This window comes from Molothrus ater, chromosome 2, assembly GCF_012460135.2.
Source record: "Molothrus ater isolate BHLD 08-10-18 breed brown headed cowbird chromosome 2, BPBGC_Mater_1.1, whole genome shotgun sequence".
Taxonomy (NCBI): Eukaryota; Metazoa; Chordata; class Aves; order Passeriformes; family Icteridae; genus Molothrus; species Molothrus ater.
The window spans coordinates 13,812,858-13,825,145 of NC_050479.2; the positions used below are offsets into that span (position 1 = coordinate 13,812,858).

Consider the following 12,288-nt stretch of genomic DNA (forward strand, 5'->3'; position numbering starts at 1 on the left):
AATGATCTCCTGAGGACTGACATGCAGTACCATCCACACAATTTTCAAAGCATAATGGACTTGATGGGTCAAAAGTTTAGATTTTAAATTGACAAAACTAATATTCATAACCATGCCTGCAACAAGATCAATCACATGGCACCTCTTCCAACCCTCCCTTGTCAGAAAAGCTGTAAGAAAACCCTCCAATTCTCTCTCACTGGAGCCAGGGAGTAAGATTTTGCTTAACATGACTTTCAGATGACTGGCTGTGTGCTGAGAACCACAGAGGGTGGTTATGCACCCAAATCCCACCTGAACTTTTCAGGATTATCCAGTGCAATAAAGGAACTATTCCAAACACACAAGCATTTGGAAAAAATCCCCAAACATATACAAGGCAAGGTAGTATGGGTGGACTATGAGAAAAAATAAACACTTGAAGCTTTCAAAAAACCAATAAATTCATTCCACAATAATATTTCTACAAAAGCAACATGACAGAAAGTGATAAACATGCCCTGAATTTTATAAACAAAGGCCTAAAATTACACCAAAAAGAGAATGCTAAGAAGAAGGATTTGCAAGCATTATGTACAGCTAATATGTGGTATCACTTTATAGGAAATCCTTGAGGGAAAAGTGAACATTAAAGAACTTGTACTACAGTGTCCACCACAAATTCTCTTGCTGTCATCTACTACAATATCTTTAGGCCATTTTCCCCGTGTTTTTACAGAATTCTAAATTTAATATAAAATTGGTTTACAGTTGCTCACTTACTTCTCCTGAGCAAAATGAGACACTGAAATGCCCTTTTCACACTGCTTGTCATACCTATTAGTGTCCCTTAATAGAGTTAAAACAGTTGTTTAGCTGAACTTTTCCCAACATCATGTTTTAAATTTCTCAGAGAGAAATTTCATCTCCCACTAGAGACGCATCACTTTCAAACATCTGGCCTTGAAACTTCAGAGATTTCTTTCTTAACCTCTAAAAAATTTATTTGGCTGTCTTAGAAAGTACTAAAAAAAAATTAAAAGCTGATTTCCTCCTCTGGAGACTGGACAATAAATACAATAAAGAAATTATAAAGCACAGCAGCCAAAAGGCAACTTGTGGACAGTCCATAGCCCAAAGACCAGCTCAAGTAAAGGGCTGTATCAAACAATACTGAAAACACGTTATACTTTTCTCACTCCAGAACTACCCCTCCTTAAAAGCCAATTCTGTTTGTCTCCTGTTCCTTTATGCCCTGTGCTAGCCCACATCATTATTTCATACAGCCCTCTTTCACACATCTACTGTCAGCTCTCTGCACTGCCTTTAGGGTGCTGTCCAAACCAGGTAACTTACAAGAATTACAGACAAGAGACCCCAGATGAGTACCTTGTTAAATCCTGGCCTTGCAAAGGGTCTATTTTGCAGAAGAGAATTAACAAGAGGTGTTTACTACATAGATCTGTGCTTGACCTAGGGGACAGAACAGTCTGTGATGGCACACCTGCCTTGAGAAAGGAAAACTCCTTAGAGTAAATTTATCATTAAATGTTATGGTATGCATTAAACAAAAAGCAAGTTATTACATTTCTGTGTTACTAGCATGGACAGATTTTAATTAAAACTAATTTAAGCCACATTTCTCCTACTATAAACAAATGCTGTCAGAGAGAGAACCAATAAATTCCCTAAGAAAACCCACTATCATTACACGACCATGTGTTTAATCTCTACTCTGTGCAGTGGAGATGAACCTAAAACCCACTAGAATCTGAATGCTGCCATGGTAACAAGGTTTCTCAGCAGGATTTAAACAACATTTGCAATGACAGGGAGTAAAAAATTTTCCCCAATCAAGAGAAGGATACCTCTCTTCCACTGCCCAATTCCATGTATGTTTCATAAACTAGACAGGGGATCATATAACAACGGGAAAGAAGTTAGAACAGAAAAATAGGTCTGTTTACACTTCACCTCAGCTTAGCTTAGAATATTACCTAAATCAAGGATGACACACTATCAGCCTTCTGCAGCACTATAATTCTTTAGTGGCTTGGTCTTTGTCCCTAAAGAGACTCCTTCTGCATGGACATCAAAGAGGATTTATGTGGAACCTTTCTGCTGAAGGATTTTTATTTCCAGACTGACATACAAAGCACTGCGTAACTGTTTTTAACCGGATCTGGGCCATAACACATAACATGTCAAACTTCACTGGTGAGCCCTTGTTAGTGGCAAGATTTGGCACAGACTCAGAGTTTATGACTTTTTTCTTTCTGCACATACATATAATAATAGAACTGAACAGCTTTTCTCAACTTTCAGTCCTGTGCAGGCATTGGTCAGACTCACAGGGCAAAAGCTGCCAGACTCACAAGAGAGGGGGATCCTCTGTAGGTTTGACTACAGTGGCATAGACTGGGAAAGGAAAATAAAGCCAGAAAATGGGATATAGAAGAATAGCAAAGATAAACGCCACAGAATCAAAGTAAGCAGTTTTAAAAATGAGGAAGTAAATATAGCAATGCATTGCTAAAGATGCACTGAAAAAAAGAAAAAAGAATTGTGTCAGTCCTAAGATGAACACATTTTACAATCAGAGCTACAAAGGAAGAGACAGTTTAATAGTGAATACAAGTGGTAATCAAGGTGTAAGTTTATCCTGAGTATGGGTTTCAGGAAATCCTTGTAGACTGATAGGGTAAATTGCTGATCAAAAGTGAGACAGAACAAAGGCAGATTATGCATCAAGAGAGCTTCTACCATTTGTGACAAAGAAAAAAGCTTATATTTGAATTAAGGCCTGTTGCCTCTCACCACATTCAAGAAGATTTCCTATGAAAAAGCAGAAGCTTGAAACATGAGACTGACATGTGCTGTAGAGGTAGGAGCTGTGAAGGATCAGTACCAAGTAGTGCAGACACAGGACTGGGTTTCACACCTCCCACAGTGCAAAGGGCAGACCCAGTGCAATGCACTGCCATGCCACAATGGGGTACCCACTGTGGACCAAGGCAGCACCATAAAGACTTTCTGCTCATAAGCTCAGAGGAACTTTATTACCTCTGAGTCACTCTGAAGTGATTTTACCCTCAGTTTACTGTTAAATATTTTATACCCAAAATAGTCACATGGACAAGAGGGAACAGCCCCAAGCTGTGCCAGGTATGTTCAGGACATCAGGAAGAATTTCTTCACTGGAAGGATTGTCAAGAATTGAAACTGGCTGGCCAGGGAGGTACTGGAGTCAGTCACCATCCCTGGAAGCATTAGGAAACAACTGGACATGGCACTTGGTGCTGTGGTTTAATTCACATGGTGGTGCCTGGTCAAAGGCTGGACTCGGTCCTGGGAGGTCACTTCCATTCTTAATGATCCTGTGATTCCATACCCTGCCCCATTATCCATCTGAAGGCACTTGAAGCACAGAAGGATCAGCAGGGGAGAAAAAAACCCAACTACTTAGGAACATGCTAGATGAGAATGTTCCTAAGCAGGGAAAGGAAATTTCTTAGAGAATCAACTTCTCAACAAGCTTAGAGAGAAAGGATTGCATCAGCAGCAACAGACATCAGAAGAGGCAAAACACAGTATCTGTATTAATCCACTTACTGAAACCAGACAAGTGGAACAATAGCTATACAATTTTTATCACAATGAGCCAATATGCAATTTAATAAAACAATTTAGAAATAGTATTTTAATATTTTTTTAAATCATGCTTGCTAAAAGAATCTACACATTCAACACTGAAATAATTTCCCTGCTTAAAAGAAACTATGGGGAAGTATTTTTTTATTTGAAATATGGCCCTGATGTATCTGAGAAAGCAGTATCACAGAAGATATTTCCAATTTAATAGGAATATACCAAATATGTTCATACCATATGCAGGATTTGGTATGTTTTTTGATGTGTTTAAGTCCATAACTTCGACAAAAATTATCTTTAAGCTTCAGTATAAGCTTATGCATTGCCAGAAGGTGCTTCTCAAGTGCTGAGCAGTGTGGCCCATCTTTTTAATCCATTTATGATAGGAAACTTAGATTAAGAGTAATTTATACATCAAAGAGGAGCTCATTAGGTAATTCACCTGCTCAGTAACATAGCACTAATGATCCTGCCCATTAACCTGTGAAAACACTGTGCTTGTGTAGATTTTTTATGCTTGTTTCCAAGAATGTAATGTCAAGACAAAGCAAAGTAATTTTCTATTCTGTAGACTAAGTGATGATAACAGAATACATTTTCTCCTGTTCTACCTGGAAAGATTTGCTAATGATAAAATATTTCCTCAATGAAAACCTGATCCAGCAGATTGCAGTGAAGGGCACTGTAAAATCAGAGTATTGCAAAGGGACATTTAAACACATATTGCAATTGCTTACCAAAGGCACAGCCCTCGAGGGCTCCAGACTGGGCCTGGGTGCTGTTGAGTACATGTAGTTAAACAATCTGTCTATTTTTCTTAGAGGGACACCTCCACCTTTGTCACTTATCTGAGGAATGAAAATTGAAGAGTTTCAAACATTAGATTCTGGAAAAAAACCCACAAAACATCAAGAAGCATTATATAAATTACTTTAGAAATTAACTAAAGGAGCAGTTAGGGACTTTGGGGCTGTCTGGTTTGGAGAAAAGTAGGCTGGGAGTGACCTTGCCATGGTCTACAGCTTCCTGAGGAGGGGAACTGGGGGGGTGGTGCTGATCTCATCTCCCTGGATCCACCAATGGGACATGTGGGAACAGTTCAAAGTTGCAAGCAACATCAGGGGAGGTTTAGAGTGGACATCAGGAAGCATTTCTGTATGGGAAGGGCAGTGAAAGAGCAGAACAGGTTTCCTAGAGAGATGGTCAATGGCCCAGGTCTCTCAGTGACCAAGATGCACTTGGACATTGCCCCTAACAAATGTGCTTTGGCTACTGGTGAGCCCTGAAGTGGTCAGGCAGGTGGACAAGATGCTCCTTGTAGGTGCTTCCCAACTGAAAATATTCTGTTCCAATGAATATGAAGCAGGTGATACAATAATTAATTTGCTTTTTCAAATTAAAAGTCATTCTACTCTAAACCTAGCAGGTTTGGAATGTGTATTGTTTTTAGGCATTTACCTTAATAGATAGATCTTCTTTCCCCAAAGTGACTAAGGTTTTGATCGATGGATACGCTTCTTTCTTACCTTCATGCAATTCCACTGTGGCTCTCATTGAATTCTGAAGATAAAAGAAAACACAGTCTCTTTGATTCTAACTTTAACATAGAAGATTTTTCTGACAGGCTAGAACTTGAATTTATTTTGTAGCATCCACTCTGTCCTACAGTTGTGTACAAGATAGAAAAGCCTGTATTTAACACAAATTCAATGAATTGCCCAGTTAAATTTTTACATTTCAACTTATTATACATACCTTTATTTATTTGATATAGTCAGAAAAAAGAAAGCAAGGCTTTTTTTTTTTTTTGGTCCTGTGTGAAATCAAGTAAATATATCCACAGGATGAGAACATCCTTCACCTCCATCATCACCACACCAACAGTGCCATTCACCACAGAGAGCTAGTTTTGATTTTCTCAGCCTGGGTCATGTGTAAGTTACCATCTGTCCATCTGACTTCATGTTAAGAGTTTCCAGTGCCAGTCTCAGTTCTTTACAGCTACAACTTACTGGCTTCAGCCTGTTTCATGAATTCATTTCAGCCTGTTTCATGACTTGGACCAAAAACATACTCACATGTACTGTACAAATTCTCATCTGTTCTGCTCCAAAACTAATGTTACAAATGGCAAAATGGGAGAAGACCTCAATGAACATAGTTGACAAATTTCAGAAATCAAACCCCAAAAAACAGTACTTTGAAAAAGTTTCTCTCTGGCCAAATACAAGTTTTCCTCTCAATTTCTGGCATTCAGCTGCACCACCTAGAGACCTCCTCTCTTCTTTCAAATGATCTGGCAGCTCTCACATGTTCCATTTGCACTCTTGTTCCAATTATTCAGAAAATATAAAACCAGAACAAAGCATGTAATCTTCACCATTCAAAGATACAGGGCCTGTTTTCACAAAAAAGACACTGATCCTAACCTCAAATAGGTTAGGATCACTGATCCTAGTCCTCAAATATGCAATAAAGAAGCAAGCTCATAAAAACTGCAAGGTTATGAATATTCCATCACTGCAAACCCAGACTGTCATGAGTGTTCTAAGTTAATCAAAAAAGCTACAAAAGCACAACAGGAGAAGTGGGAGGCCAGGCAGTTTTTAAGTACACAGGGTCATAAGAGAGGGACTGAAGTCTGGCTTTTGAACAAGTGAAGAGTGTTTGAAACTTAAGGATAAGCTTAAGAAAGGAAAACTGAAATAATATTTAAGAACTGTAACTGAAAGGAATCAATTTCAACAGCAATAGGGTCACAACCCCCCCCCCAGCATTATTAAGTGCAACCTACCTTGAATAATTCAAATAACATATGAAACAAATGAGAAGGTACATAGACTACTTGAATAGGCTTGTTTGGAGCTTTAGCTAAAAAAAAAGAGAAATAAAAGCATCAAATATTTTTCCTTCAGAACAGTATTTTGTAGCACTGCTGTTTACCAGAATAACACACACATGTAGGCACAGACAAGTATGTAAGCATGTTCCAATTTTCCCAGTGCAAAATTAGTTCCATGAAGTAAAACCATAAGTTTTAGTCACTGCTATCACCTGAAAGACCACATTATAATTATGATCTTCAAATCCATCCAGTCAGCAGACTTTGTTTAGATATGAAATTTCACTAAGTAATGGTTGGTTTCCTACAACAATGTACACTAACCAAGAAAACATTCCTAATTAAGTAGGAAAATTTGACATGCTCACATAGTATTTAAGCATATTTGCTGCACAGAAAGATTCTTAAAGTAAAGAAAACCCCACTGTTTAAATATTCTGAATTCAACTACATATTTTCCCTTCATTAAAACACACAAAATACAAGTATTCACAAAAATTTTCAATTTTACTTCAAAAAATATCCCAGCTTGCATATTCCAAGCCATCACTGAATTGTTTGTCCACTGCTGTCCCACTGTGAGTGTTCTAGCAGAGGGGTATGGCTTGGCACAGGTCTGAATGCCAGAGTGCTCATTGATTGATTGGGCAGGAAATAATACAGCTGCATTTAATACATTCCAGGACACTTCAGGGGCTGAAGATGAAGTCATCCCTGAACATTCATGTATCTACTGGCATTAAATTATGCAGTTACAGAGAGTCAGACTGAAGGGAAGTCTCAAACTGTCTGCTTCATACAGAAAAATCTTCCAGGAAGATTTAAATATGCACAAAGAACATGACTGGAGTCAACGTCATTCCTTTTGGCACTGAGGGCTGGTAACAATCCCAGTCATTATTTTAAGAAACATGGTAATGAAAACTCCTAGGAAAAGGAGAAGACCAAAACAATGCTCTGCAAGGCAACTTGATATTTTATTCTGTTATTTTTGTCTGTCCATACTCCCATTCCCTCATGCTTCACTGAAACCAAGGCAAACTGACTCACACTTGTTAGAGGCACAGAGATAGAAAATGAGTCATTGTTGCTCTTGCAAGGTAATTTGCAAAGCTGCTTTCTTCATGTTGATAAGCTGATTTAAAGGAAACACATAATTCTTTATTCACTTTTTTTTTCTTTAAAGCTCCAGCAACTTGCTTTCTCTACTGCTGGATCTTTTTACTTATGCCTTCAGATGAATTTTGCATTGATTGAGTCCTCTGCTGCAACACTCAGTACTTCTATCTCTAGAATCACTCAGTTTAAAAGGGGAAGGCTGGGTCCTTTGTATTTAGGAGAGATGGGTGGCAATGCATCATTGCTGACAGCATCACCTTGTGTAGAGAAATATTTCTACACTGCTCAGTAGTACTTTGAGCAACACACATTCCAAGTACCACACTCTCCCATTGAGTGTTACCTATTTCTGAGACTTTTGCAATTCTTCTGCTGAAGTTTGGAACCATCTTAGTCTTATGTTTGGCTGCTGTCCAAAATCTGGGAGAGGATCACTCAGGAAATTTTTTTTAACTAAAACAAAATAAGCTCCCTTTTGTCAATAAAATAATGAACAGAAAGCAGCCAGTATGCTGACACAGCCTGTCTCATCAGTTTGGTGTCATCCAATTATCATCTCTGCAATCAACTTGAAACAGATTTCCATGTGAGAGATTTATGATAGGATTTAAAGTATAGACTACCTAATAAAAATCCCAATTTTGCCATCTTACACAGAAGGGCTCACTACTGTGTTGAGAATGCCAGTGGAATTCATGGGCTTATAAGCATATTTTGGAATAAAACAAGTTTGAGTTCTGTTAGAAGATGAGACAGCAGGCATATTTCCTTCTCAGTTATGAGGAGTCTTGGTTTATTTTCTTTAAAGTGATAGTGAAATTAGCAGATAAAGCTCTGCTTTCAGCACAAAGAAGTACACATCATGATGATAAACTATAGCTCAGGTGCCTACGTAGACACATTAGAACAAAAGTAACTGCATAGTTCAAATTATAATTTACAATTAAATAACAAAATTAGGAATCACAGATACCAGAAATTTATTTTCTTACACACATCAGTTAAATTAATTTCATAATTACCATTGAATTCTTCAACTTCCAGATCAGGTGCCACTGTATAGTACTGTTCACATAACATCTTAGCTGTTTCATAAGCATCTACAAAACAACAGAACAAACACGGATTTATCAAAATCAAGCAATGCCAGCAGTGTCCATCCTCCCTGTGAAGGACCACAAACAGAACACTCACTTTGAGCACCAGTTTACAAGCATAAAGCTGGTATCCAATCTAATCCCTTTTTTCTCTCTACACTCATAGCCCAGTTGCCAGGAAAGGGAAAACTCTATCTAAAGCTCTACAAAGAAAAGCACAGTACTGGAGAGAAACTATTTTTCTTCTTTGTTCAGGGCTTGAAAACCAGAAGGATGTAATCTTAGGCTGACCATAACATCTACTTATTTTTTATTTCCTAATCACAATTTAATACTTGTTCTTTCCATCCAAAATAAAAAGAATGACACTGCAGCCACAAATTCAGGTTCTCCAAATAAAATAAGTATTTACAATACTTAATTTTCAAGGTCTCTTGGGGGAAAAGCTGGAGAAGATTCTTTGTTTCTTCTCACTGAACCAAAAATGACTCCCCCTGAAAATACCTCCCCATAGACCAAATCAGGCTTTATGTATTGTTGAAACACAATCAGAAAGTGTAAGTTACCCTTTGTCACTAGAGGTGGCCCCTAAGGTTCAATACCAGGCAATATTGTTTAATTTACCCATCTATGACTTGCAGGAAGGGGCAGAGGCCTCCTCAGTGATCTCACTGCAGGCCCAGAGCTGGGAGGAGTGGCCAACACCCCCGAGAGCTGGGCAGCCCTTCAGAAGGGCCCTGACAGGCTGGAGGGATGGGCAGAGGAATGGTCTGGAATTCAGAAAAGGCAAATGCAGGCTCCTGCACTGGGGAGGGACCAGCCCAGGCACCAGCACAGGCTGGGGGTGCCCTGCTGGAAAGCAGCTCTGCAGAGAAGGGCCTGGGGGTCCATGGACAATGAGCTGTCCATGAGCCAGCAGGGCCCTGGGGCCAAGAGGGCCAGTGGGATCCTGGGGTGCATTAGGGACAGCAGTGCCAGCAGGGCAGGGAGGTGACCCTGCCCCTCCACCCAGCCCCAGTGAGGCGTGTCTGGAGGGCTGTGTCCAGTTCTGGGCTCCTCTGGACAAGAGAGACAGATTTCCTGGAGCAGATCCAGTGAAGGGAAACAAGGATGAAGAGATTGGAACATCTCTCTTATGAGCAAAGTCTGAGGGAGCTGGGCCTGCTCAGCCTCGAGAAGAGACAACTGAGGAAAGCCCATCACTGTTTAAAAGTGTCTGCAGGGGAGGTGCCAAGAGGATGGAGCCTTTTGGAGGCTCTTTTCTGTGATGCTGAGCAATAGGAACAGAGGCAGAAATTGATGCACAGGAAGCTCCACGTGAACATGAGGAAGAACTTCTTCCCTGTGCAGGGTAGGAGCACTGGCACAGATTGCCCAGAGAGGGTGTGGAATCTCCTTCACTGAAGATGTTCAAGAATCACCTGGGCAGAATTCTGTGCCAGGTGCTCTGGGATGGCCCTGCTTGAGCAGGGAGGGAGGTTGGACCACATGATTTGCTGTTCTCCCTTCCAACCTGACCCATTCTGTAATTCTGTATTTGAAAGATTTCTTATTGTTTTCTTAGCAAATCTGGGTCAAACACTCTGAGTGCAGGCTAACATTTCATCTTCCTCTAGAAGCCAATTCTCTAGCAGAGTCCTATGACTGTGGAAGAGACTGTGAAGTTCAAAGCATGCTTCATGGTGTGGATGGAGATTAAGCAGCAATAGCAGTGAGAGATTTATTGGTAAATCTAAAATCCTGGCTCCAGAAAAAACCTGAATTTGCTGTCAGCTCAAAAGTCTCATTGCAGGACAGACAGCGAGACAGAGAGAGCCAGCTCAGGCAGCACAGACACAGCACTTGGTGCAGCTGCTTGAAGCAAGATGTGGCTGTTTAAATCATTTCTACATTGTCTGAAGGGCACACAGGGCTTATAGCTGCCACATACATTACCAAAATCAACATTTTAACTGATCAACTGCTCAGAAGGCTGCCTGTGAACCAGAACATTTGGGAGCTAGCACAGCATACAGAACATAAATTAACCCTTCCACCAATTCTAGAAGGAAAAGGCCTCGATCACCATGACAGGACTGTACAGCCCCTGTCTTTAAGCCATTTTATTTTTCTGAAAGGCAACACTGGACACTGTTTGGTCAGTTTTGTGTATGATCTAGTTTAGCTACTTGTTTGAAAACTGGACTTAGCACTGTCTGACACTGTGCACTCCCCTGTCAAAGGCAGCAACTGTGAATCTGATGATCAAAATTGATTCAAATATTGCTATTAGAAGGCAAAGCTAAATAAACAACATGGCTGTAACCTACAAAATGCTGAGGCCAAAGTGGAATAAGGTCAATCAAAAGGAAAAAAAGCTGATGAAAAAGACCACCTCAGGAGCCAAGAAGGGGTAGAAAAAAAGCTGTAAGAGAGCTGTAAAAAGCATTACAAAGTGAGCTATCATGCAGGTCAGACTTTGAGATAAGAAAGGCTTCCCTCTCACTTCACCAAAGGTTGAGAGAAAGTGAAGAAACACATTCTACCCCCCTTTGCAGCTGCACAAACAGCAGCAAAGGACAGAGCCTGCAATTCTCTCCAACAGCACGACCTGCATTTGCAGACAGACACTCCAGAGTGTGAACCTTCCATGGAGATGTTCCTGAAGCAGGAAGCATTGCCTCATGCCTCCTTGCTAACGTTCTGAAAGCAGGTAAACATTCACAACACAGAGCAAACAGGACCTGCAGTGTGACTGTGCCAGGCCAGTCAGGTACAACCATCACATCCATGTCTTCTGCAGGAGACAGAACAGGCTGTGTATGATCAGGTGACAGAGCAATGTGGAGCTTCACCGGGATAGCTGCACACCTGAGGACATTTTACTAAAAGGCCTAGCTAAACAAAATTGAAATTTCACTTACTCTTAGTTTCCTGTAATACCTCATGTGATACAAAAGCAGTACATGAGAACCTGCTTCTAAGTATTTCAGGAAGAAAACACCTGAAGTTTAACAAAACATTTAGACACTTTATCTGATATTTCAAAGTACAAGTTAAAGCTATTAAAAATCAAATTGTGTTCTTAGTTCTGTTAACAAACTAAAAGTTTCTCTCTTTTCAATAATGAAAACATTAGAAAGGCTCAATAAGCCCCAGGCTTTATTGTGAGCAGTACTTTCATTTAATAAAATAAGAAAAGAAGAAATGGATCTAAATCACCTTCAGTTGCTTGTATGTCAATAAATTATTTCTGAATATTTTAAATTAGGGGATTTCAGTAACAAAAATATTAACTTCATCTTACCTTTAACCACCTCTGCCACATCACAATTAGGATCAATACTTCCAATATGTTTGGGATGAGCAGGATTAATATCTCCACCAAACAGAAGTGCTAAAATAAAAAAGAAATGGTAGTAAATTATTTATTACCCTTGAGGCAGGCCAGAAAGTTGGAATCTGATGGTATCTGAGATTTACTGGATACTGCATCATTTTGTAAAAAGATACTCCAGCAAGTTGCCAGAATCCTCCTTTAAGGAGACTACTTGTCTAACTGCTCATCTTCCCTCCCTTTTCTTTATTTTCAGTTTTTACAGTCAAGACTAGTTAAAACAG

The 12,288-nt window shown here is 39.7% G+C and overlaps 1 protein-coding gene across 1 annotated transcript in view; it reads right to left on the bottom strand.

Annotated features, from left to right (window-relative positions):
• The window catches only part of PDK3 (pyruvate dehydrogenase kinase 3), a 54,628-nt gene that overhangs the window by 6,964 nt on the left and 35,376 nt on the right, over positions 1-12,288 (bottom strand). The window contains exons 5-9 of the mRNA XM_036382374.2: positions 11,975-12,064; positions 8,614-8,691; positions 6,425-6,501; positions 5,089-5,190; positions 4,368-4,478 (exon numbers count right to left, since the gene is read on the bottom strand). Coding sequence (XP_036238267.1) covers positions 4,368-4,478; positions 5,089-5,190; positions 6,425-6,501; positions 8,614-8,691; positions 11,975-12,064 — 458 coding nt within the window. The remainder of the gene's footprint in view (positions 1-4,367; positions 4,479-5,088; positions 5,191-6,424; positions 6,502-8,613; positions 8,692-11,974; positions 12,065-12,288) is intronic.